This window comes from Catharus ustulatus, chromosome 3 (assembly GCF_009819885.2).
Source record: "Catharus ustulatus isolate bCatUst1 chromosome 3, bCatUst1.pri.v2, whole genome shotgun sequence".
NCBI lineage: Eukaryota > Metazoa > Chordata > Aves > Passeriformes > Turdidae > Catharus > Catharus ustulatus.
Window position 1 is genome coordinate 71,507,338 of NC_046223.1, and position 27,805 is coordinate 71,535,142.

A 27,805-nucleotide genomic window follows, 5' to 3' on the forward strand; every position below is an offset into this window, starting at 1 on the left:
GGCACCTATGGCTACTGTTCCCTGTCCAGGTGGAAGCTGGCAAATCCTGAGAGGTGTGTCTGTGTGGCACTAGCAATATTCCCTGTGGGCACACTTGTGCTGTTACTGTGAAAATACCTGAAGGAGAGCAGCAAAATGTAGAGCTTTCAGACAGAAGTGTCAGTGTCATAGAAACAGAACTGTGGCCTTGCTCTTTTCTGTAATTTTCCACCCCAAAGAGAACTGGAGCTGCTCTGTGCTGTGAAACCTGTTTCCCTTGTCCTTCTCCACTCCCACTTCTGTATTTACAGAAGCTGTTTGTTCTCTGCTTTCTGTCACACTTTCTATAACCAAATGAACTAGCCCAACACACTGGTTATCTTTGGATTTTACCCCCTAGATCAGATAAACTCCTCATAAAGGGGAAGTTACAGTTATAAGATGAATATGTGTAATAATGACTTAAACTGAGATAATTTCATACTGACAGGTGCTGTGGAGTTGCCTTGCTATATCATTGCTTGCGTTGCGATGGACAAACTGGGAAGGAGAAACACACTCATTCCGTTCCTTATTTTAAGTGCACTGATCTGTGTTTTAATTATGTTCATACCTCAGGTTAGTCACATATGGTTGGGAGTGTTCCTATAGCAGAAATTGATTTTAAAGGCTCTTAAAGTCAGTAGATGCAGCTGCTCTTTCTAAATCATAGAACAGTTAATTAAAGGCTGGATCTAAGTTGCAACTGCCAGTCTAAGATAGATTTCTGTATTTTCAGTACAAGTTTCACTGTCATTGCTGGAGTCACACATAAAACGCTCCCATGGCTTCAGTGAACCAGGACTGGTAAAAAGTGATATGGAAACTAGTAACTTATTGAGCAATTTTTAAAAAGCAAGCTATGAGTATTGCTTATTGTTTAAAAAAGGGTCACAACCTTTCAAGAATGTAAATTTTGTTTGGAAGGGTGTTATTTTCTGATGATATATTTATTTATGCTCTCTTTCAATAGGATTTCAATATATTAATTATCTTAGCAAATATGGCTGGAAAATTTTCCATAGGTGTGGCATTTGGCCTTATATATCTCTACACAGCAGAACTGTACCCAACAATTGTAAGGTAAGAACTTTTATGTTACATATTTTTCATTAATTAGATGTTATTTCATTCTCTTTGTTATTCTACACCAGACCCAGCAGTTCTTGGCATCAGTGCTGGTGATCTGAAAGACTTGGGATGGGATGAGTTCCTCAGCTGCCTCAGAGCTGTCTGGATTTTGGCTGTACCATAGTTCTTTTTTTTATTCTGGATTCCATGTGCATTGAAGAATATGAAAGAAGAATACTCAATGCTTTCTTAAACATTTGTTATGCCTCTCTTATAAGTCCTGGTTATTCATCCCATGATCTGTGCTGAATTATAATTATATTTTAAATCTTAATTACAGAAGCAGCTGGATTTCACTACAATATAAATTTACATTGGCATAGCAACATCTTCCTAGTGTAATTGCTGAAAGATACAAATCCTACTGATGTTTTAAGTGTCTGTGCATTTCTAATGGTTTCCTTTAACAGCCAGAATTCTTACTCAAATTCTTTTCTGTCTAGATCACTTGCTGTTGGAAGTGGAAGCATGATGTGCCGTGTAGGAAGCGTGGTTGCTCCTTTCTGTGTATATCTCAGAAGTGTTTGGATTTTCATGCCACTTGTAGGTATTTATTTCAATGGTGACTGTTTTTTGAAAAGGTGTATGTGTCACTTGTTTTCTCTTTAGCAACTCACCAAGTATGTTTTTCATGTGACAAAGGAACCAAAAGCTGAACACTTATTTAAAAAAGAAAATTGACTAAACCATTCTTGTTTGAAATTTTTAAGTCCCAAAGACTAGTAGCCCCATATTGTTAAAAATATGCTGCTAAAGCAAAAGGGAGATTTTGAATCACTGAAATATTCTGAAAAGTTTGTATGATGGAAGACAGGAAAATATTTATGCTCTGAATCCTAGTATAAAATAGATAAAAATATTCTGCATCTACCATGTAACATTTAGGAAGTGTCATAGTCCAGACTTTTTTGCATTCCAGCAGTTTTTGACCACGCTCCTGATTTAGTTTCACTTTTTTTTTCAAAGGCATAGTTCTTCCATTCCTGAACTTACCGCAGGTGGCTGAATTCTCTTATATCATGCCTTAACATTTTCCATGGCTTCTTTGGAACACTGCATCTTTGGAATAGCCTCCCAAAAGACCAAAAGGTTTTGTGCTTACTGTATTTGGTCTCCACACCTGTCCCAAAGCTCCTGTTCTGTGCTTTTCACCAAAACTGAATGAAGCAATTAATGAGATAGAGAAAGAAATGGTATATTGATGAGCTTCAAGGTGACTTTGACAAGCAACAGAACCTTGTAATGATTAAGCACATCTTACCTTTTTTTTTTAGATAACTCCAGGTCAGGCTACTATTAGTTTTTGGGTTATTTTCACCACCAGTTGCCCCAGAAAAGAGGGGTGGGAACATTCCTTTGTGTACTTTGGACATTATGTAGTAGATCCGTTTTGGACAAAATATTTTATGTGTTTCCTGCTCACACGAGTCAAGTTTCTTCATTGCATTTCTGTTAAGAAGCATTTGCTGTTTAGAAATTCAATCAATTTTTTCTCCTGAAGGATAAATTATGCCTATATATCTAAAACCACATGGAATTACAAAGTTTGTATTAAAGCTTTAAGGAAATAAATGTTTATTAATGATTTAAAATAGTTTGAACTCTTTCAAAAACCCCTTAGAATTCACTGTGACTAGGGCACTGCTGTTATATGTAGATTGTACAAGTCAGAAAGTGAAAGTGTAACGGGATGTGTCTTTAACCTGGATTCTTAGTCAAATTTTTTCTACCATACTGGAGTTTCCTAAACAAGGGCATTGTTGTCCATTTGATTTGGCAACTATAAAATCTTTAATTATAGATGCTAGTGATTGTTTCAGAGAATTCTTGTGAGCTCATTTCATTATTTAAATTAATTACTTTTGGTTGTATTCAATGAAAGCTAAGAGTGATGAAGGAGACCACAAACACATTTATTTCTTCAAGTTTCTAAAAATTTTTCTTTCTTAACAATGTCTCCACACAAATCAAGATATGATCCCAGAAAAGACAAAGAAACATTTACACAGCAGAGAGGTCATGGGAGAACATTTCTTTTTCCCTCTTGTCAGCATTTTGCCTTTACTGGATGAAATAAAATTTATCTGTGCAGAATTGCTGCAGTTAAACCACAGATAGAGGAGTGCTCAAACATTTTGGAGAGTGGTGCAAACGGCATTATAAACCCAGGAATTATTTCAGCTATGAACAACTCTCAGGGTAAAAAAAGTATCCAGAGTTTTTTAAGAGTTGAGTAGTAGTTCACAGTGAACATGTTTCCATTATTAGCTCCTGTTATAGAGCATTTGTCAATTTATTAAATAGGCTTGTCTTGAGTTGGAGCATAGCATGCCAAGTCTCAAGTCAAGTAAGTGTTCTGGAATGGAAGTGAAATCAAATGGATTACATTTGTAAGTAAACTGATACACATCACCCTGACCTATTGCAAACATTGTTGAACAGTTACTACTGCTATTTGTTTGGCACTCTGCCTCAAGTACAGTTATGCCACCTATGAGTACTGCAAGAAACTTATTTGAGTGCCTATAAATCTTGAATAACTTGCAAAGTATGTTTTTCATGTGACAGCTTTATAGAGAATGTGCAGTAAAACAACTGCTCCTTATATAACCTATTTCTGTTTCTCAGCTGTTAAGAATTATGTTGCAGTAGTCCTTTAAGAGGTTTGCTTTCTCTCTCAGAAAAAACATAAATTAGAAATTTGAAAGGCCCACACTAATGTTAATAAATTAATTAAAACACTCTGTCAAATAGTATCAGTTTTTCATGTCGAAATATAACCTTTTTTTGTTGAAGTAGGAATTTTGTCAATAAGATCACATTTTAGATTGGTTCAGAGCCATTAGATGTGAACATAAATACAAAAAATATAAATATAAATATAAATATAAATATAAATATAAATATAAATATAAATATAAATATAAATATAAATAGAAATAGAAATAGAAATAGAAATAGAAATAGAAATAGAAATAGAAATAGAAATATAAGGCTATAATAATTTGTTCTCAGAAGTAAAGGTATTATTTTGTATGGATATTTAATTCAAATTATCTTTTGTTCTGGAGTATATATATCAAGTCCTAGTGTTGGACCACTGCAGAATTACAAATGTTGCTCCAGAAAGGGAAGAGGACATAAGAAAAATGATGGTAAATATTTTCTGAAGGTTTCTATGGTATCTGTTAGAAGCTGCTGGTTGTACTGAAGTGTTGGGAACACTCTAAGAGTTTGACTAAGCAGAAAGTCAAATTTCAAATTAACACCCTGAAAACACAATGCATTATGCATTGTGGCCAGGTATGCCTGTCAAATTAACTTCAACATACTTCAACATACTTAAATACCTTGTACAATAACACAAATACACTTCATTTTTATACACATAAGCATTTGAACCATATCAGAAGAATATTATCTGATATTGAAATATGTATTTAAAATAGTAAATACATTCATGCAAAATGCACACATTTGTAGGGAGCAAGCAAAGGGCTAAATTATGTCAGATGCCTTACGAAGAAGTGTGCCAAAATTGCAAAAGAGTTCATTTTACTAAAGGTGAGGCACTTCATTGAAAAGTGTAGCTACTGCCCTTGAAAATGTAGATGACATTTGAGAAGTCCTTGAATTAATACACTGTGACTTAATTGTTTCATGCTCTGTTGTAGGAAATACTGGAAAATGCTTTGAGTGTCAGGGAGAAGGGAAATGTACTGAATTACTCAGCACACAACAGCTTTCACATGGAGGAAAAAATAGGAAACTAACATGGGATGAAATAGAGTTATGAGAGCTCAGATGAAAAGGCAGGAAAGATGGTGGTGTGTACGCTTCCAGAATAGTGAGAGTTCTCAGGGGAATGAGAGGTAGGTTCATGAGGAAGGAAAACATGAGAAGAATGCCAAGTATCTATAAAGAATAAGGGAAAGAGAAAATAAATATTCAAAGCACACAGTGTTACTTTAAGCTTGTTCTTTTGAGTATCACTAGTGACCCAGTTCTCATACACTCCAAATTTATGGGTGCCCATAAGATTCAATATCCTTTACAGACCTAAATATCCTCAGTTATAAACTTCTGACAGACTAAAGTGTGTATATCCATGAGGGTATGTGGAATAGCTGCCATGTGTCAATTCATCCTGTCTTGGCAGGACAGAAAATCATGTCTGAATAGTAGAGAAAAAATCTGACACTCAGAGATAAGATTTTAATATTTTGGAATATATTTTTAAATATCACTCCTGCCACGTATGTCTAAAAGAATCTCAATTTGTGCCATTTCCTCTAGTCCTATTACTGTTAGGATTTTTTTTAAACTTTCATAGTAAGACCATGGCTTTTATTTTCATTGCAGTTGATAGTATTTAATAGTATTTTGATGGTTTTTTGTCTGCCTCGATATTTATTTTAAATGCAAAAAGGAGGGTATGCAATAATGTGCCTTTTACTTCTCAAAAGAGTACATGAGGCAAACTGTCCTCCTTTGTTTGGAAGGGAAAAGAAGCAAAACCAGCATGGTGCATGGGCAGGCAAACAGCACTGTTGAAGGTTACAGTAGGGAATTCTGATTTTAAAGCACCTTTCTGACTTAAAGTCTGGCTTAGCTGCAGATAGTAGCTGGGCAGTTCTTGTCTCGAGCTCTGTGTGAGAGACGTAGACATCTCTCTCAGTGAACATTGCAAATGCTCTCTCTCACCCTTGGGAAGAAAGCATTAAACAAAAGAATCAGCACAGGGCAAGATAAGGATAATACAGCATCAAAGTTCACAGTCACAGAATGGAAAAATACTGAGACGAGGCATGATGTTCGTGTGAAAGCTTTTCTATCAGGAGAGAATGGGGTCATTTATGACCTGGTGTTGGAGGACTGTCAGGGGTTTAATGCTGTTCTGTACTCAGAGGAACAAAGTAGGAACTGGTGTCATTGAAGAAGACATAGAAATGTCTATGTGAAGGGAATGTGAAGGAAAAAAGTAGATATTCCTGGAACAAGTGAGTGTTTTTCTACCTACCCCACATTATCCTGACCCTTGCACCACTTATGCTGTTGTTGTGGAATTGTGTACACCACAGACAAATCCAAAATGTGATCCCAGTGCAAATGTCAGTAGATACTGCACACGTAACAGTTCTTTGAAACTGAGCAATGTAATCCTGTTGAGAGCTAGTTCATCATCTGGTGAAGAGCTCTCTTGCACACAGATGTGCACTTTTGTGGCTCTGGGCCAAGGAGCCATACTGAGAAATTCCAGTCTGGCTGTGTAGAGAAGGAACAAGCACACAGGTAGAGGTACACAGGAGCTGGAGTGTGAATTGAGATGACAGGTGGCAGGGAAATTGTAGCTTTGTGAACATGTCTGTAAAAATAAATGCATGCAATCCTAGAATCAGTTCTTAAATACACGCCTGATACTGGAAATACCAAATGAAGGTAATATGTGTTGTTTACTCAAACAGAATTATTCCTGCTTGCACTGTATTGTGAACAAAACACTTCACTTTCTCATTCATTAATTCTGCTGCATAATCTTTTCATTTATGCAGCAAAAAAGGTAGATTTTTTTATACAGGCAACATTTAAGACTTACAATCTTTGCTTTACAGTTCCTTGTGCTGTATTTTAAATTTACTCTCAAGCAAGAACAAAACTATGGATAGCTTGAAAGAATTATCTACCTTTACAGCTACTCTTTATTTCTTCCAGTTGCTTGTTGGAATCATGGCTCTTCTGAGTGGAATACTAACCATAATGCTTCCAGAAACACTGGGAAAACCATTGACTAATACTTTGGTGGAAGCTACAGAAATGGGAAGAAACAAGAAAAGCTGTTCAGAAAAGACTCCTCCAGCACATAGTGTTGCAGCATTAGAAAAGATAGAGATGTTTGGTCAAGAAAGAGTCAGCACTGACAAATAAAGCGGCAGCAAAATGGCTGTTCCCAGTTTTAATCACTATCTAATTTATAAGATCTCTGTATTCAAGAAATGTGACTGTTCTATAACATCTGTGCCTTTTGCTTTGTATTCTGTCTTCCCTTTTCAATAGAGCAATTGTATGAAATCATTTCAAAGCGACTGAGTTACTGCAGAAAATTTGACAGGGTTTCTAGATCCCTTGTCAAACTTACCCAGACTTTAAAACACCTGACTTGCTGTGACCAGTTGGAATGATTACTCTAAATGTCGGAATACATACCTGATTACATGTATGTAAAAAAATATGCCAGTTCTTTGCTTCACATTTTGTGCAGTTAGGTTTGTAAACCTACAACAAAGTGCCCTGCCTGCTGTCGTCCTGTTGCAGCTGCCATTTATAGGCTTGAGACTTCAGAACACAGTAAACTCTGTCACAATTCAAGAGAGAAGCCTTAACATTGCATCAGGTCATATCAGTAATTTTAAACGAATTTTTTTTTTCTTTCAAATTTTCTACTAGAAATTGTGCCATTGCTAACAAAGGAGGGTATTCTATGGCACAGCTTTTGACTGAAAAAATAATACTAAGTTTGCAACACGTGCAAATAGTTTGTATATTCATTCTGTTGAATGGCAAATGTATTTTTATTAAGGGTATAGAAAAAAACAATGTTCTCTGGATCAGTGCTGTTTTAGTTTAGGTAAAACTAAACTGCCTGATCCTATTTAAAGTCATATTCATTCCAGACCATTATTTAAGTGCACCCTTTCTCACTTATTTAAGCTCAGATCTATCATCAGATTCTTCATAACTTCTAAGAGCTAGACCAGCAACTTTGCCAAATGCCTCCAGCAAGGTCTTCTTAGTCCTCAGTGGAAAAGAATAAATGGCATATAGCTCTTATTCAGGCTCTCTGCACAGAAGTGGATTTAGTTATTAATTTTTTGTATAAACAGTTTCTACTCACCATTTTTCTCATAGATCAGCTGTCTGTAACTCATTTTTACCTTATTATATCACACAAAAACAGTTAGAAAAATATTATTTAAAAGATGGTAGCTGGAGGACACTGACAATAGGAGAGTTACTAGTAGTAGTTTAGTCAAAGTGTCAAAACATCCCACTGCTGCTACACCTCATGTGTGCATCAACACTTATTGTTGGTGCAGTGGTTCTGCCTTATGACTCTGGACCATATAAGACTGATAGATAGGAATGCATCATTCTGGCTGCTTCTTTTATAACTTTCTCCCACCTCCCCTTTTTCAATCTATCTCTAGACCTGGGGATTTCTTCCTTGTCTGAGGATCTGCATCTCCTTTGCTTGACCACCCTTGGTTTGAGGGGAGCAGCACAGGAACTTCTGCATGTTGAGGTTCAGACAGCCCTCTCTTTCCTGGGTTGTGTGAATTGAGTCCTTCCTGGTTTGAAAGCAGTGTTTTCCCCTCTTAGGCCCCTATTCTCATGGCATGGTCTCATCAAAACAAGTCTTCCTTGATCTTTGCCATGTACTCACCCAAAAAGATATCTACATTACTGTAGATGTTCTATATGTTGTAGGAATTAATGGCCACATTTTTCAATTATATCTGCATGGTTTTATTAGTTTCAATGACTTCTGAAACCAGAATAATGGTTTATATCCCCTTATAAAAGATTTCATTCTTCACTGCACTGTCCTGGAATTTGGTCCTGGTATTAGGAAAAAATGATAACCTAAGTGAGGATTAACATGCTTTGAAGTAAGCAAAAACCAGTAAATTTAAGTTTAGGTAGTTTCCCTGAGTTAATTATGTAGAAAACAGAAAGGAGTCTTTATGCTCCTTTCAATTCTGTGGGTGTTCCAGTGTTTGCAGAGAAAACCTCCAAAAAGACCTGCATAGAATACTGTGGCTTCTGTCCAGATACATGAGTTCAGCAAAAGCACTTAACCTTCCTCCTGTGAGTAATCCCATCATTATTCTGAGAACGACTTGAATACATACTTTGATGGCTGAAGATAGGATTACTCACATGCTGTGGTTTTCTATTTTGCGGAAGAGCAGACCCAGTATTCTTCCACTGCTTTCAGGTCCCCCTCCACTTCCAAGAGCAGGACAGCTCTCTTTATCTGCAAGATCTACTGCCAAACTCTCTCTGCTTGCCCTGCCTTAAATAAGGGTTTAATCATGCTAAAAAACCATCATCATGCAATACAACTAACGAGGAATTAAACTGGTACTGTCTTGCCTTACAACCACCCTCCCCACACACAGAGATTCAAATTCTTTCCTTATTTTGGGGTTCTTTCACACAGATACTCCCTCTTTTAATAGTGTATCTATCTTAAAATTAATTACTCATAACTTTTAGGAACAATACAGTCTATTTCTAACAAGGCACTAAAGAATATTTATAATTATTTTTTCTACTTCCTTACCTGCTGAGTAACTGATTTGGGTGTTATCCTACCAAGAACAGCTAATGCATATTCTATGTCCCTTTGGCTTGAGGGATTCAGGACCTGGTCATCTGAAGTCAGTACACATAAGGCAAAGAAAAGAACAAGAAGAAAGTTAAATACACAGTGATATTGATACTGTTTACAACTAAAATTTATTATGATTCTAGACCACAATGAAACTTGATGGCGTAACCCAAAAAGCCTTTTCCTCCTGTCACTGAAGTCAGTTGGTATTTGGTCTTTGAATTAAATGACTCCTGAATTTCCCTGAACTAATGATGTTACTTTTTTTCCTTGGAAATAAAATGTTTGTTGATTTACAGATACACTTTTTCTGATTTTATCCATCAAGAGCTTAGAGATTGCCTTAGGGTATCCTAGTCTTTAATCTGAGGAAGGATATTACTTTAAAAAAAAAGGAAATAGCATGTATCTCTATGTCTCTTGCATTTCTATTTGCTTGTTTTTTTCCATATGGGCAAAAATATGTTTAACACTTGTCATGCATTATAAACATAGAAAAACCAGGGTGAGTGATTTCTTTCTCTTAAATATTCATATATTTTTTTAAATCCTCTTGCAACAGAGCACTGAGTTGGAGAACAAATGTTTTTCTTCCTATGGGGCATATTTTCATTTCAATGCTCATCAAAAGAATCAGTTTTCATAGTTTCTTACTTCAGTTCATAAGTCCTTTTATGTTTGTATTTGATGTCCTTATCTTCATGCAAATTTTTTGTGCTCACCAATGTCTCCGGAGTTACATAATGATTTTATGAGACACTCAATTAGAATGCTTATCCGTCTTAATTGCTGGTCACTATTACATGATGGCAAATGTTTTTGTCTGAAATTTGATATCCAGTTTTATTAGACAGTCTTGTAATTTGTTAAGGACATACCCTTTTGAGTTAACTATAAGAATAAGAGAAACTATTTTAAATTTAATGGTAACTAATGAAAAATAATAAGTACATGTGTTTGATATTTCAAAATTGTATTTTTAAGCTATACAAAAATATGTATTTTCTACATAATTCAATTTCTCTGTGCAGAATTCTACAATTTTAACAACTATTCAGAAGAAAAAGCTATGCAAATCATGTGTGGTTATCATATGCTTTGGGTGGTGCCCTGAATGTCTGAACAAGGGGTGAAGCCTTGAAGGCTGAGGGTTTTTGTGTAGTGGTTCTGTGGAAAGACAAAATGGCCTGACATCCCAGCTCTGGGATGAAGTGAAAGACTTACTGGCACTCTCCTGCATCTTTCACAGGTTCTTTTTACCAACCCCTTAGGTGCAGTCTCTGAAGAAGCCTCTGTGGCACTAGGCTCAGTAGTGTGCAAGGCCTCTGAGTGGCTTTTGGAAAGGCTTAGGAAAAGGTGAGCTCACTTGTGCCATGTACTCTTGGTCCAGAAAGCCATTTGTGACTGTGCAAAAAGGAGTCTCTGGATTCATCCTGTGCCCTTTACAAACATCTGACACATGTTTGTGTGAACCCTAGAACAGATTCCTAGGGGAGAAATTAAACATGAGGACTAAAAAGAAAATACAGCATTGACAAAAAATGAGTTTATTCTATCAGGGAAAATTCTAGTCAATACTGACAATTAGTTGCCTTTCACAGAAGGAAAGACTAAAGCACTTCTATGTTCTGGTAGCCTAATAATTTTGTACAAGATTCTGTACTATATTAAGTGTGTCTTTTGGTTACATGGGGGAAGTATGTACTCGTAGGAAAGAGTTTGTTTGCCCAGAATTTGTGGATTTAATACAATATAATTTTTTAATGTGTATTTATTACCTGCAATTATGTGCAAGAATAAAGTCAAACATACATTTTTTAATCTTTAAACCTTTACCTAGTTTAATGAACTTCTATCACCAACTCTTCATTTGGTTCACACTCCCTTAAAGAGGCCTGGCTGGTGTTTTGACATTTCAGGGAGATCCTACTGTTTAGGATGGCAAATATCATGTGTATGTCTTTTTCCTGTTTGTCTTTGCAGGTGTAAATCGAAATTTGGGTCATGAGTTAGGTGGTGACAATGACAGAATATGCATTAAAAATGTGACATGTTTTGCATTTCAGTTGCAGGAAAAATATGATTCTTTCTTGCCTTTGTTTGTATAAGCTGACTGGAGCAGTAGTCCCTCAGACACATTCAGTAGTGACAAAAATAGCTGCAGATACTGAGGAATGGGTAGAGTAGGTGACCACAGGAATGACAGAACAATGTACTTGTAAGCACATGGTGTTCAGTGAATGTGAAGCCTAACTATAGCTTCCTCATGCGGGAACTGGAGTGGGCTGACAGCACAAGGAAAATAAGAATTGCAGCAATTCATAGCTCTATTGTTATTTGTCCCCTTAGAGCTTCTCGGGAACCTATTTATTTTTCACTTCCCTTAAATCTCTAATTAGTGCAAATGACTCAATTTTCCATGCATATTTTATTAATCTTGTGTTTTCTGATCAAGTTACACTCATAGCTTTGCTTCATCATTTGAATTTGAAGGCTTAATGTGTCCTTGCCGGGTGATTTACGTTCCTCTCTGAAAGTAACTAGAATGAATGGTCCAAATTGTAGCTAAAGCTGAGAAATTTGAATCAAGCCTAATAGACTGATTTCAAGAGCACTGAGCTCAATCAAGCTGAGAAAAATCAAGCTTAAGAAGTATATACTTCAAATGGGGAAATATCCTTTTTAGTATGACTGGTATATAAACAGTAATTGCAGATTCCAGTTTCTGGATGAAACAACTCTTTCAAAAAATTACTAATCTAGGTTTATGAATAATTAGAAATAAAGGGCACTATCTCATTTAGTGACAAGCCCGTTATTCTGTCTCTGCATTCCAGGCTACCATACAAGCCACAGATACTGCTTGGGTATTTGTTGCAGATAAGTAGGATCCAGCTATGGAATGTTGGATCATAGGCATTTAGTTATTAACATTGCCTCATAATCTTCCATATGGAGATGAACAGACTTGCATAGCAATAAGAACAAAACAGCACCAAGGGGTGATTCTTGTAAAGATTGTCTCCACAGTCTCACTGCCAGTGATGAGATTCAAAAGTGGTTTTGACTGAGGTAATCAAGAACATGGTAAAACAACCAAGGATAAATAAATGGGCTATCTCCCAGTACACAAAAGCTTGTCACAAAGCTTTTCAATAGGAATGTCATCACTGCTGGTTTCTTCCTTGTAGAGAGAGAATTCCCCCAGAAGTAAATAAATAACATGGGACAACTGCAAAATGAGGCACAGCTGAAACTCCTTGCTGAAATAATAACTTGCCATGGACACTGATGCTTGACTTGAACTGGTTAAAGAAGTGGCAGATAAATGGTGCATGCCATTCACAAGATCTGAAATCTGTGTTCAGAGAGGTCATTTCTGCCCATTGTTATGGCTCTGTTCAGGATAGCACACAAAGCAAACGGAATGCTGAGGTGAAAGGAATCACTCCTTAAGCACTGCTCGAGCTGGGCTGGTGGTGTCCTGGGATGCCACTGCCAGTCACGGCTCAGGAAAAGCTCCAAGTACAAATCAGGGCTGTGTTTGTTACGTGCCAGAAGGCTGGCAGTCTCTTCCCAAATGCACAAATCATGACTTGCACTTTACCAAACACAATGTGTTTGTTCACCTTTGCAAAATACTTTAGCCTACAGAAGATTCTTTTCAATTACATTATTACTAGATTTGGTGTCCCAAACCAGCTTGAATTTCCTGCATCTTATTCTCAGGAAAAAAAAACAGACTGGGAATTCCTTGAAACATTCAGACTTGCACAAACATCTGTCACAGAACATTTTGATCCAAATCATTCAAATCTGGCAAAGTTCTAAGCAATAAGCAGAAGAATCTCAGAAGTAACAGGCAGTTTTTATCTTAGCCCGAACTGCAACCTCTGTTTATATTTGTAGATTTCCACATGCGAAAGGATCCTCTCCAAACCTATACTCTTCAATGATTTAGAAGAGTTTTATTTTACAATAGAGCAAACCCATCAAAAATTTAATTTCTAAACAAGCAAATCTCTGTTCCTCTGCTGCCTTCCCTGTCTTAATCCCCTATTTTCAGAACACTCAGAAAAATCAAGCCATACTATAATTTGGCAGAATTATGCCTGGTTCCTGTCACTGTTGAAGGGAAAATCCTTGAAGAAAATATGTATCTTAAAGATCAGTGATGTGTAATGTTCATTAGTTTTATGCTTCAGCTGTAAGAGCACAGCTAGATGGGGAAGCAAGCAAGAACAATCCAACGTGTGTGCTGCACGCTGTCGCTGTTCATACAGATACCCTTTGGATGGCTGCTGCTCTGAATTCAAATGCCTACAGAAAAAAGGCACCTGCTTGGAAAATCGGCGGCAAATGCTGTCGGACAGGGCTGGAAGGGAGGGGTCGGCAAACACTGTCCTGCTGAGAGTGTTCAGGGACGAATGCTCAGGCTGTCAAATATTAGCCAGAATTTCCTGCCAACGGCTAATGCCCCGGAGGCAACAAACTGGGCTATACGGCATGCAGCTTCATCCTAGAGCTCCCGCAGAGAGGTTTGTTTTTTACAAACTCGTGTTTTTCAGCTGAAAACAGCCCTGCCTGGCGGCGCTCGTTAGGGATTTGCGGTCTGGCAGGAACCCGCTCGTTCCTCAGCGACCTGCCATGGCTGGAGTTCCCCTCCTGGCCGCTCGCGCGATTGCTCAAGCGCTGTGGCAATCCTCGGGCAGCTCCAGAAACACGCAGAACATGACTGCCTGTGAGGGAGGGAAAAGGACAATGTCTTCCCTGCAGCACAGCCGGTCCCGCTGGGCCTCCCCGGGAGGGAGTATCGGGGGAAAAGTTCTGGCAGGCGGCGGAGGGCCCGGCCCGGCAGAGGCCGCCGGGCGCTCCGGGAGCGCTGCCAGCGCCGGAGGCGGCCCGAGCCTGGGCCTGGGCACAAACAGCTCCTTCATCCAGCGGGGCGCGGGGCCGGGCCCCGAGAGCGCCCCGGGACAGGAGTGGCGGCCCCCGCGCTGCTCCGGCACGGCCCTCCGGCCGCTTCCCGGCGCGCCGGCTCTTCCAGGCGGGACAGGGGGCCTCTTCCTCAACAGGTATCGCCTGCTTTCCCCGCTTGGGTCGTTCCCAGACCGTAGTTCTAGAAGAAGTCAGTGTAGGGTGCTGGAGCCCTTTTGCTGCCGAGGGCAGTGGCTGCGTGGGGAATTCCCAGGAGCAGATCCCATCTCGCGGAGCGGGGCAGGGAGGGCTCAGCCCACACACAGGGGCGGGAGGGCTGAACCGCAGGGTTTGGCTGAGGGGAAGTCCCGGGATCGCAGCTGCTCCTTGTTCCCCCTCGTCCCCGCCTGGCCCTGCGGGAAGCGGGGATCGCGGAGAGGATTGCTTTTCTCTCCCGTTTGGGAGGAAAGCAAGAGCATCGCTCGGCGTGCAGGTGCTCTTTGGTGAAGGCGGCTCTTGCGGGTGGCTGGTGGAGGAGTATACCTGTCATCCCTTCGAAGGTGTGTCCCGTGCTTGCAAACAATCCACCTGAAGGAGGAGCTGAGGCCTCCTGGTAGCCCCGGGCTCTCCCGTGGCAGTGGCTTTCTGTGGCCGCCTGTGGATCCTGCTTTCTGGCAGTGGTGCTGTGTGTGCAGGAAGGCTGAGGGTATCCTGAGGAGCCCCTAGAGTCCTTTGCTCGGTTAAGAAACATCATCCTTGCCTTTCTCCTGCAGCACTTCCTAAATATACGTCTCACAGGGCAGCACAAAGAGCAGAAAGGGGACCTGGCCAGAATCAAAAGGCCAAAATCAGGAGTTCCTCCAAACACACAAGAGTGGATCAGTCTTTGCCCAGAAAAACCCCTCTCTGGGGTCGTGTGAAGGGAACAAACACCAAGGGTGCTTGTAAACTGGGGAAGAGATAAAACAAAAGTGATGAAGGGAAAAAGTGTTCCATGGCATGCTGGGGATGAGGAGCCCCTCCAGCAGCTCAGAGAGCCTTGAGCCTTTGCTCCCCAGTACCACAGCCTTCACATGATTCAAAAAAGTGTTTCAGCACTTACTTATGATTAGAGTCAGTTAAAAAAAAACAACAAAAAAAACCCCACAAAACAACAACAAACCAAGGTTTTAAAATATAACAGGTTTTGGTTTTCTTTAGTTACTTCCTGTTCTGACTTTTCTGGTCAACAGTTCAGCTGGGCTTTTTCCACTGTTTATTTGGGTGTGTAAATATGCTTATTTTGGTAGGCCAGCTGGGTTGCGACACAAGCTAAGAGCGCCCAGCCTGCTGTGACCATGGGCTGCAGCTGCAGCTGGCAGTGGATGTGCATGTTCCTCTGTGTGTGTGTGCTGGGGAACTGTGTATTTATCCATATTGGTCATGTTACCCACTGCCAGAATGATGTTAGAGATGAAAGTTAGTGGCACTTAGTGGTGGCATACAGCTATTTGAGGCAAGAAAGAATAAAGACCCCCTTGTGTCACACAAGGCTGATGTTGTCTCCTCAGCTGCAGGCATTGAGAGGTGAAGTCACGTCACAAAATATCTCAGTATTTTTAAAACTAATTCATTCTGGCCTGAGAGAAGCAGGAGGGTGGTAGGGACATGAAACCCACATCAGACAACTGGTGTCCTCATTGCTGGGGAATTACAGCTCCGGATGACTCTCTGGCTTCTTCCTGTTCTTCATACAGAGAGCTAAACAGTACCTGACACCTTTCACCTCCCTCCCCAGCAGCTACTGCAACTGATCTGCTTTTTAGATGCTGATTTGTGCAAAATGCTCAGGCCTGTCTGAGGGGATGAGAAGTGTCACCCCTGCTGGGACTAAGCTGGGCTGCCACATCAGCTAAAAATAGTTTCTCCTTCTCAGCCCCCCTCACCCAGCAAGATGCAGGCTGGGCTGCCAGTGCAGAGCCGTAGGTGAGCCTTGCGCTCAAAGTGGGGTCAGTGGCTCTGCAAAGCCCGACCTGCGCTCACTCATACATGCTGTGTGTTGCCTCTGCTTTGCACACACAGTTTTTGGCATGAAGGCTTGTCGTGCTCCTGGGCTGCCACAGTAGATGCAGGAAAAATGTTGCATTGAACAGGTGCCTGTCATGGCCTTCGGAACTGTTCCCACAGGCTCCAGTACTGTCAGCAGCCCCTTCCTGCCCTCACTGGATTTTGCAGCATAGGGATCAGTTGATATCATACTGGCTCATCTGCAAAAATCCCATCTGAACTGGGTAGACTTGTGAAACCTGAATCTCCACCAAGCCACAGCTCCCCTTTCTTCCCTGGGGACAGGGAGATCAGTTAGGAAATTCAATCTCCACCATGGTCTAAGGGCTTCAGCAAAGGAGAGTTGTGAGGGACAACTGAAAGCTCATCTCAGGCAGGTGGATAATGTACCTGTTGCATATGTTCCAGGGCAGCTGAAAAAGCAAGGCTGTGCTTGTCCATGGTCTGCTGGGAGGCTCCATGGGCTCTCTGAGAGTCACACGCCGTTTCCACATCTTCCAGTTCTGAGTGAGAAGGTTTGTTCATAAAGATGTGTTTGGATACCTTTCTCAGAACCAGTTTTCCTAAGTAATTGCAGAATTATTACCCAGCCTCCCAATTTCTTGTTACTAATATTCTCCCTTACTTTCCCTTTCACCTTCCCCCAGCATTTTTCCAGACTGGTTTCCAGGTGTCAGCCATGCAGGCCAGCAGTTCTGGTCCAGGGTCCATTCCCACCCCGCCCCCCCCACCCCCCCATACTGTGTCCTCTTTATCTGCTGTGCAGGCACTTCTGTAGTCAGCGTGGGAAAAAGGATGTGATAATTAACAGAAAGAAACATAAACGTTGCCCTGAGAAGAAGAAGACGAGTTATAACAACCCTTGGCTGTGATGCAGAAGGAATGCAATGACAGACAACAGTGCCTGCTGCTCTTTCCCTTCTTACATAGCAGAGACATCAAATTTTAAGTAGTAAAACCTCAGGGATAAGTGAGAAGCTGTGAGAACAGTTGTGAGCAAGGATCTCATAAATAAACCTGACCTATCATAATTCCACATGATCTGTCTTGCCTAAATTTACATCAAAGATACCAAAAGCCCCAGAAGATGGTAAATCAGCCTATCATTGTAAGTGCAGGCACTGGACTTAAAATACTGTAATACTGTACACAGTACTGGTTTCCAGTAAAAGTTCTCAGAACGCAATTAGTGAGGCTGGATTTCTACAGTCACTGGTAAGCAAGCCCCATAGGAGAAACCAGAACCATCAGGGCACAAAACTGAAGCCCTGTCTCGCTCAGCATCCTCTCCGAGAGTGTTATAACTATTCCAGGAAAAAATTAGTCATAGGCAGAAGGGATCTTCCCCCTACATCCCTGGTCAGATTTTGGCAGTAACCTATTGCAGGGGTGCCTAACCCAGCAGGAGCACCCCTACTCACCTGGTTCAAAGCTGCTACAGGATTTATCACCTCTGAGGTTGCCCAGTCTCTCTCTTCTGGGGCCATTTAGTCCTTGCTTTGGGGAATTTGCAGGGTGCATGGAGCTGCGTGGTTCAGTTCTCCTTGATGCCTTCACCAGTGTGGGACCTGAGCTGGCCATGGCCAGGAACACAGGCTGGCACCTTACTGGGATGGGCAACCAGGTGACTGTCAACCAAGACTTGTGTGCCACTCCCCAGGACATGTGCCAGCTCCAAAACTTGTCCAGGAGAGGGGAAAATAGAGACACTGCACTTCCTGGAGTAGCAATCAGCAGATGAGGAGTGGAGTGAAGCTACTCCAGAACATAAAGCACGTTACAAAGTAAGGCAGAAAGAGGCAAAAATACAGGCCCTGGGAGCAGCAAGACTGGCTGGCACCTGGGGAATGCCGTGTGCTGCCTAGAGCATGGCAGCCTTGGATGCCCACGAATCTGTCCAAGGTAGTGGGTCATACTGGCAGGTATAAGCACCAAGAATGGATTGGAGACCTCCAGTGTGATTTGCTTCTGCTACCCAGGCAGTGACAGCCCTCACTGCTGTAGATCCTAATATCCAAGTAACCTTTTTACTTAAAAAGCTTTAAAAAAGCCAGTTCCTCCAGAGCTCTGTGCCTTTTGTGTCTGACATGATAGAAAACTTGATGAGTGCCTCACGCCCTCAGGTTTTATTGAGAAAACCTTTCCCAAACCAGCCCAAACACTAGTGGTGCATGTGCAGATAACTCTCTTGTGCTGATGAGGTGGTGGCTGCTAAAAGACTTTTCAAAATTTTTTTGTCATATCAAAGGCTGATATTTTAAAATCCTCACCACAGTCCTAGTTGTGTGCAGCATTTAACCTTCAATCATTTGTTGAGGAGGGATTATGTTACATCTCATGTGGGTATTTGATAACCTGGTACTTGCCCTGGATGATAGTGACCTGTGATATGCTGTTTCCAAATGCAGGTAAAACCTCTCTCCTCTGGCTCTGCATCCTGGAGATGGCCTCACCGAAGGTTGCAGTGGTGGGCGCGGGACTCATTGGCCTGTCCACAGCACTGTGCATCACAGAAACTTGTCCCAGCTGCTCTGTGACAGTCCTTTCAGACCAGTTCAGCCCCAACACAATGAGTGATGTGGCAGCTGGGATGCTCATCCCTCACACCTACCCAGGTTCGTTTAAGTTAGGACAGCACTGCCCATGGCACCTCATGCAGCTGTGTCCAGGTGTGCAGCAGTGCCTTGAGGCTTAGGAGGAAAATTGCCTTGACCTGTGTTCCCTGTCTGTCCCAAATCCTTGACACTCATTTGTGTGCATCTCTTCTTTGCATAATTCCTCTCTGCACATGTGGTTTTGTTCACATGCAGACACACCGATCCACAGGCAGAAGCAGTGGTTCAAAGAGACCTTCACTTACCTTTTTGCCATCAGCAACTCAGCCGAGGCATCAGAGGCTGGCATTCACCTGGTCTCTGGGTAAGAACAGCCCCCGGGGCAGCCTTTGGTACATTTGTGCTGTGTTCTGGAGCAGGCAGACAGGTTTTCTTTGCTCGATTTCAGGGGTATTTCCTTCAAGGAATAGCTTTTATGTCTGTATTCCCAAGAAACTACGTTGTAGCCTGCACACATACAATGTATTTTTAGGCAAAATTCAGGAACAGATGTGCACAGAAAACCCTCTCAAATCTTACCAGCACCAAAAATCTTTTAATAACTGATGTTTTCCACACCGTCACCCACTAGTTATTTGCAGCAGGGATCATCTCCATAGGGATGGGACTGCAGGATCCTCCAGCTTAAAGAACTAGGTACAGGAATTCAGCTGGGGGAGGGAGGAGTGTTGGGGGTGTTTCATGCTGCCTATTATGTACTCAGAAATTTGCCTCTTGGGAGCATTGAGACTGAGCACTCTGTAGCTTTATGGATACCCAAGGAATGGTGAACAGGTGTGCAAGTGGCCCGGCAGGTCCAGCCAGGTGTCTGCAGTTGTGCTGGGGACACTGCATGAGGGCACTCTCTATATACACTATCACTGGAAGAGCTTTCTGCAGTTTATTTACCCTGGTGTGCCACCCTCAAGCTCAGCTGTGCTGACCCTCTGCTTGTTTGCCCAGGCAGATATTGCCAGAGCAGGCAGCAATGTTTCCTCATTGCTGTTAACCTTTCAGAGCTGCACTGATGCAGGGAAAGAGGTTCCTGAGCTCCTGGGTTTATGCTAAGATTGCCATGACACATAACATGGCAGAGCAATAGCAGTAAAGTTTTCCAGGTTTTTCTCTGTCTTTTTAGTTGGCAGGTCTTTAAAAGCCCTCCCAAAGAAGAGTTACCTTTCTGGTCAGATATTGTGCTGGGATTTCGACCAATGTCCAAAGCAGAACTCCAAAGGTTCCCGCAGCACCGATTTGGTCAGGCCTTTACGACCCTGAAATGTGACTGCCCACCCTACCTGCTGTGGCTGGAAAAGAGGTAGGTTTTGCTGCAGACTGGGCATGCAGAGGGAAACCCTGGCAGAGGGACTGGTGGCAAGACAGGGTCTCCTTGAGAGCCTTAAATTTGAACAAAACTGGAAAAAGGCTGTTTCTCATTGTGGAAAATATAACAAGCTCTTGCTTGGGGAGAAGCACAGGAAATAAATACCCAACTTTTCTAAAATGTGAAAGGCCCCATTTATGCAATGTCCACTTTCTCCCAGTGTGTCTGTGCAGTGGGGCTTGGAGTGTGAGCGACCCTGGGCATAGGGCCAGCATAACCACAGGGGCCGTGCTTAGCCAGACAGACCTTGAAGGTACATCAGGAACCTCACATGTCCTGAGAAAACATTTGGTGGCTCCACATTTGTCAAACTTCCCAAATAATATCCCTTTGTTTCTGAAGACACATCCAGCCCCTGAGAGAATAAGCACATCTTCTTATTGTGAAGACTTTGGACTTAGGAAGTAGCTGAACCAATTAATCTCAAATTTGTTCAACAATTGCAGTAATTTCTTAATCCATTTAGGTGAAAAAAACCCCATAATATTAAACAGCATCATCTTGTAACAAATGTTTTGAAAATGTTTGCCTGCATAAGATGGGTGATGTACTCACTCTGAGGAGTCGTGGCTTCAGAGTTCATGCTTGGATTGACATCCAAGTTAGAAAATCTGCCAATTTCCAAATGTTTAAGTTTCCCCCCAATACCTTAATTTTAGAGAACCATAGGAGAGACAGGATCCAGATCTAAAAGGGCTTTGACACCCTGGGACATACTGGGATAAGTATTTAATCCAAGTAAGTACCTCTGAAGTGAGCAATGACTGTAGCCGCTTGAGAGAAAGAGGCAGGCTGTAAGCTGATTTGGGGTTAAGTAAAGAGATGTGTACTGACACCAAGGTACAAATTGCCAGCTCAGCTGGTTACTTGGATGTGTTTCATCACACTGCAAAATGTGAAAAAGCATTTCTTGTTGTAGCAGCCAGGCAGGCTGGGACTTCTCCTGTGGCACTAGTGCCATGTGAGGTCTGTGCCATCTACTACACATCATCTGTCATGTTTCATTGCCTTACTGAAGCAAATTTCTGCTGCAGGACAGCTAAGTTGTACAACCTCTTTGGTATCTGCCATATTATTTCTGCTCCCTCTTCATTCCTGCTGTAGTCTTTTTATTTCTCCAAGGATGTTGTCTAATGAGATGATCAAGCTCTTTTTTTTCTTTTCTCCCTGGTGATGGGAACTGAGAGAATATTAAACATGTAACTAATTCTCAAACCCCTAGTGGCCTGAGCAGTATTTATAGACCATTCTCCTGGCAGTCCACAAGGAAAATTGTTGTTGTGCCCACCTTGCTTGGCCAAAAATAGACTTCAGGATATTTTTCCTGCTTACTTGCCCAAATTCAGGAGTTTTCAGTGGTTTTCTTCATTGGTGTATTTTTTATGGCATGGTGACAGAGTCCCAGTTACAACTCTTAGAAGCTCTCCCTGCAAGGTGGCCAGCCACAGCTGCTGCATGAGATCTTCCCTCTTCTTCCCAGACAGCTTCAGTGTCATGCTACATCAGGCCCCAGAGCATCAACCATGTCCTGGATTCTTAGCTCACTCACTGCTTTGTGGGAAACCACTGCCTTTACAGTGGGGTTGATGGCTTTGCCAGCTGCTAGAATGTTGCAGAGGATGGGATTTTCCACTTAGTGCATCACAGACCTTGCTTATGCTAAAACCCCCAGCAAAAACCCTCAGCAACGGGATCTAGCTGACAGCATGCAGTCACACCAGTGATTTTCCACTGGGAGGGGCTTCAAAATTCAGGCAAATTCAGGGGAGGATTTGGCTTGAATTGAGCTCAGAAATGAATCTCAAGAAGAGGTGACTCTCACTGAAGAGCAGATAGCATGTATGGTGTTCTGAGCCATCCTGCATGACTCCTGGCTACTGCTCCAGAAAGTTATGGGCACCCTGCAGGTCCCATGCCACATCTCCCCCCTGCCTTAGTGCAGATCTTGGGGCTTGGCACATGGCACTAGATGGCTACATAGCTCGGGAGGTGAGTTGGGAATGAATGTGGCAGCATATAACAGACACTGTAAGGGGTGTAGTATGATAGCTCTGCCACTAGCATGAGTGAGTTGGTAAATAAATCTGGTTTTTCTCAGTTTGTTTGGGCTGTTAAAGCTTGATGCTGTTAGAGAAATTAATCAAGACCACGAGGACCTAACTGTTTGCTTAGGGTCTGATGCCATACCCTTCTCTAAAACTGATCAACTTGCTTTACTTTTTCCAGCCTGACCAGGCTAAATACCTTTGATCAAATCAGACAAATCACAAACAGAACACCCATAGCATTTTCTTTGCTTTTTATCCCATATATTGTTTGGTTTTGATCAGTTTGTAAAGGCAAAGGCAATCTATCTCACTTAACATTCATAATAATTACATAAGGGTTGAGGAGTTTCTTTTCTGCCTCACTTCTGGAGTCTTTTTGCAGGTTGAAAGCAACTGGCACCCAGATGTACACCAGGAAAGTAGAAGACTTGTGGGAGCTGCGCCGTGAATATGACATCGTTGTCAACTGTGCAGGCCTAGGAGCCCAGCAGTTGGTGGGAGACAAGGAGCTCTTCCCTGTCAGGGGACAAGTACTCAAGGTTCATGCTCCTTGGGTGAAACTGTTCATCCGGGATGGAGATGGCTTAACTTACATCTACCCAGGGGTACACAGGGTGACCCTGGGGGGAACCAGGGAAAAGGGGAGCTGGAGTCTCTCCCCTGATGCTGGCACTACCAGAGACATCTTTGACAGATGCTGCTCCCTTGAGCCCTCACTGCAGGGAGCTCAGGATATTGAGGTGAAGGTGGGCCTGAGGCCATCCATGCAGTGTGTGAGAGTGCAGAGAGAGGTTTTGAGCCAAGGAGGAGTTAAGCTCCCAGTGGTCCACAACTATGGGCATGGGGCAGGTGGCTTTTCAGTACACAGGGGCACAGCCAATGAGGCTGCTCACCTGGTGGGAGAGTGCATTTCTGTTCTGCAAGGCTCCTCATCGAGGGCCAAGCTTTGAATCCCAGAGGCTCCTTTTTCATTTACAGCTAGTGCTGCATCTCCTAGTAGCAGATTGGACTTTAAGTCTGTTACTGTATAGAAGGAAACTATGTCAACAGCTTATTCCAGTGCAGATACTTAGTGGTATCTTCTGCCACCTTGGAAAAGCATGATGTATTGATTCAAGTATTAGTCCAGCTGATCATCTCCTCCATCTGCCCTGGGCATGTCCTATTCTCATGTGAAGAAGCCAAGATACATGTAAATACTCTTCACATAACAGTGATCAGATTGCTTCAGTGTAATGCAAATAATATCAATTCAGCATTTCTGCATCTACATCTAAAGGGTGTCAGATGCAGTAGGCTCAGATTCAGTAAAAATAAATTGTCTGCTCTTTTACCAAATCTAATCTAGAATTGCCCTTGTTTCTGCCACCTTGCTAACAAATTTTATCATTGTCTGTATGATTTAGAAGGAAACGAAAACGCCGTGCAGTGCTGCATTACAGTGCTCCAGGTCAGCTCTTACAGAAAGCAGTGTTAGCTCACTGTCACACACAGTGACCAGGCAAGTGTGATTTTAAGAGCAGGTCTGTGATACCCATCACTGCATTTGCTCATATTGCACCTCAGGGAACGTAAAGTTTCTTGCCCCACATGAGCATATTTTCTCACACTAGTTTGCAAATCTGTTTTTTTTCCCTTCAAGGCCCTCAGATTTTGCTCTCAGACACCAATGATTTCCCCCCAGCCCCTCCCCTCCTCTCCCACACAGCAACATCGATATGGCCTTTGTTCTACTGAAGAGGATTTTTCAGAGTGGGCTTTGGAATGCAACATCCCTTTTCTACTTCACAACAACACTGTCTGCTTTCCTTGCAACAGCTGATATGAATAATTTGGAGACAAGCCAACAAGGATTCTAACACCAGCATCAGTTTCGTAGAAGAGCCATTTAAGACTCGATAAACACTCCAAAGAAAAATTTGTCTGTAACTGGATGTGAGCAAGCTCCTCTGCAGTAAGAAAGCTGAGTTACCAGAGCCCAGATCCTCTCACTCCATGGCAGAGGCTCTGTCGAGCTCCCCTCAGCAATTCAAGCCCTTTAATGTGTCTGAAGATAAGCACTCCCCAAAACTGGATCTTACCATCAAAATACAGGTCTGACTCTTGTTAAATCTTTAATGGCTCACTTGAGAGTGTTATCATCAATTTTTGTCTAGTTTGTCCATAGAATTGCAAAACCATTCAAAATCCTTCAATAATTTTAGTGATTAAAATTAAGTGATAAATAAAGTTCTAATAATGGAGCAAAGGTCACTTCTGTAGTGTTCTCTTTCATAAGCAAGGGATTTTCTTTCATTTGGGATGGCCTGACAGGGCCAAGAAAGGCCACATTCAACCATGGCTGTCTCAGGGGGGATGAGGACAGTTATTATTTGCAAGGGACAGCTGTCAGAAGAAACATCACCAAATTAAATTATGGGTCAATAAGGGCCTGGGACCAGCCTAAGACAGCCCTGCCTTCAGCAGCCTCATCCTCCTTTTCTCAGCTCTGCAAGCTAATTTTGCACTCCCTGCTTTGTTCCCCCCGCCCGCCCCCCCATTTGTCCTTTCCAGTGGTATGAGAGGGCAGAGCTGCTGCCTTTGGCAGCAGTGTTGGCATAGGGCTTGTCAAACTGCAGCTTTGTCCTCAGCTAACACTGAACATAAAAATACATGGAAAAAGAATATAAGAATGGCCTCTTTTTTCTTAATCTTTATTTTAAGCTTAAAAATGGCAAACAGTGTAACTTACCCTAGAGCAAGAAATACTACTAATACTACTAATGCTAATAGGGTGATCATAGCCCCATAAGAAAGCAAAGCTGTGCTTGTGCACTTCTCTGTAGGGCGATGGGGTTTCTCTAATCTACTTCTGAAAACTGTCTGGTTGATACAGTGTCAGAACAGGTTTGGCTGCAAAGCTTATCCATCTGGTGTCCTAGCTCTGCTCATGGCCAGCAGGGGGGGACAGCCACTTCTGGCCTAGGATCCTCCTCATCTGAGGGGTAGCTTAGTGTTTCAGATTATTTATCTTCCACACAGTTGTTGACTTGCTTCTAAAACCATTTGTAGTGCTTCTGTACTCCCCAGCATCCTATGAAAACAGGTTCTGTAAAGAGAGAAATTTATAAGGAGCAGATCTTGTTGCCTTTATCTTTGTCTTGAACCTGAAAACATCATCTGATGCCCCTTCGTTGCATGATATGAGAGGTAGTGACTCCATGGCCCATTTGAGTTTTTAAAGCTTCACCATACTCTCTCTTGGACTCTTCTTTCCCACTTTGAAGTATCTTGGTTTACATAATTGCCTCACTTTCACAAGCCCTGATCCTCATGGGGACATAGCTGTTGGAGAAGACAGCACAGTAAAGCATAAGCAATCCAGGAGGTTCCTTCTCCCTGACAGAGCAGCTGATAAGGCGAGGTGCTATGCTGGATCCTGTTCTTGCCAACAAGGAGGGGCTGTGTCCCAAGTGAAGACATTTCTCAGGAGTCAGTATTGGGGCTGGTGCTGTTTAAAATCTTTGTCAGTGACACAGATAGTGGGACTGAGTGCACTCTCAGCAAGTTTGCTGATACCAAAAGAAGGAAGAGATGCCATCCAGAGGAATGGAAGCATGACAGGTTTGAGAGGTGGGACTGTGCAAACCTCGTGAAACTCAAGAAGAGCAAGAGCAAGGCCCTGCACCTGGGTTGGGGCAATCCCAAACACAAATATGGGCTGGATGGAAAATGGACTGAGAGCAGCCCTGAAGAGAAGGACTTGGGAGTGTTGGTGAGGAGAAGCTCAACATGACCTGGCACTGTGCACTCAGCCCAGAAAGCCAACTCTCTTTTGGGCTGCATCCACGGCAATGTGGCCAGGGAGGAGATTCCACCCTTCTGCTCTGCTCTTGTGAGATCCCTGGAATGCTGCATTAATGAGTCCTTGGTGACAGATGTTGTTAAAGGCTTTCCAGAAGCTGCGCAGATCATAGCGAGTGGATTGCTCTCATCTGCAGCTTCACAGTTTCCTCTGAAGCTGTCAGAGGGTGGTGGAGCACAGCTTCATAGATTCTCACTGCAAAGCTCTGCCAATTCTCCCCTCTTAGTCTGTGTCTCTCCTTGCAACTATTCTGTAACTATGGCTTCTGCTACTTGCCTGCCACGGGTGTCAGATTTAATGGCTTGTATTTCTCTATATCCCTTACAGCACTTAAAAGAAACAGTATCACTTGCCATCCTCTTTTTTCTTTGGCTGTTTTTAGTAAAAGCTTATACACTGCTCTTATAGTACAACAATTTCCATTAGCATTCCTTAAAAACCCACAAGTGAGTAACATCTGCTTTTCATGAATTTGTTACTATCCCTTGCATTTATTTGTTCTAAAGCCTCATCTAATGACCCTTCAATCTGAGGCAGCTTCCCTGCATTATCCCTTTAACAAATGGTTCTGCCATGGGAATTTCACTAAGCTTTTCTGTGCTGAATGCAGACACAAGTAATCTGTTTAGCTGTTGTGTTAGGATGTGTTTCCTCTCAAACTCCTTTGCTACCCTGATCATCTGCTATCTGCACACCCTGGTCACCTGCAGAACCTTCCAGCAGGCTCCCTGCTCCTGCTAGGATAGAGAAGGCTCTTTGTCTAGTAGTCTAGTAGAGTAGGCTCTTAGTCTTCCTTTCTGTTTCTGCTTTTAATTTGACAAAGTTCATGTCCTTTTCCTAATTTGGAGGGAATCTATTTTGGTTCTTTCCCATGTAATTTTTATCATGCTATTACAATGACCCAGTAATTATCTTCCTTCTGGAATATGTCTGATATTTCAGACATGTGATTATAAAGAGGTCAAAATGGCACCTTTAAACAACTTTCATCATTATTCTCTGCCCCTCTCTTTCTCCTCACTTCCCCAGTTTCTAGCCTGAAAGTCTTTTTTAAATCTTACTCCTTCTCACAGAAGTTTTCTCCCTGGTTAAAGTCATGCCACACAAAGATTGAACATTCTATTCAGAAACCTCATATTTTTGTTCCAAAAGCTTTCAATTTGCCAAGAATGTGCCCTAATATTTTGGGGATAACTGAACATCCTTCTGTTACACTTCCCTAGGCATGGAAAATTTAAATAGTCTAAAATATATCCTAGATACATAGTGATGTTGCCCTGTGCCAGCTCTACACCTGCCCCCAAAGCGGGGGCCACACTATTTCAGTGCCTTCAGGCCAGCTCACTGACACTGACTGCTTTCAGACAGTTGAAGTTTGTTGAGATAAATCTTGTCTTGCTTCAGCTGCCCCACCCCAGGTGTCAGTCTCTGGCA

General features: G+C 42.1%; 2 protein-coding genes across 3 annotated transcripts in view; both read left to right on the forward strand.

Annotated features, from left to right (window-relative positions):
• SLC22A16 (solute carrier family 22 member 16) overlaps positions 1-9,841 on the forward strand; it is a 33,606-nt gene extending 23,765 nt beyond the window's left edge. For both annotated transcript variants that reach the window (XM_033054373.2, XM_033054372.2), the window contains 4 exons: positions 470-597; positions 992-1,101; positions 1,593-1,692; positions 6,862-9,841. In XM_033054373.2, the coding sequence (XP_032910264.1) occupies positions 470-597; positions 992-1,101; positions 1,593-1,692; positions 6,862-7,074 (551 nt within the window). In that variant the 3' untranslated portion in view covers positions 7,075-9,841. The remainder of the gene's footprint in view (positions 1-469; positions 598-991; positions 1,102-1,592; positions 1,693-6,861) is intronic.
• A 4,332-nt stretch (positions 9,842-14,173) lies between these two features.
• On the forward strand, positions 14,174-24,780 carry DDO (D-aspartate oxidase). Its single transcript, XM_033054377.2, is given in 6 exon segments — positions 14,174-14,512; positions 14,514-14,616; positions 18,913-19,119; positions 19,315-19,423; positions 20,237-20,413; positions 22,910-24,780. Coding segments are annotated over 6 exon segments (1,488 nt in total). The 5' UTR covers positions 14,174-14,188; the 3' UTR covers positions 23,478-24,780.
• The last annotated feature ends 3,025 nt before the right edge of the window (positions 24,781-27,805 follow it).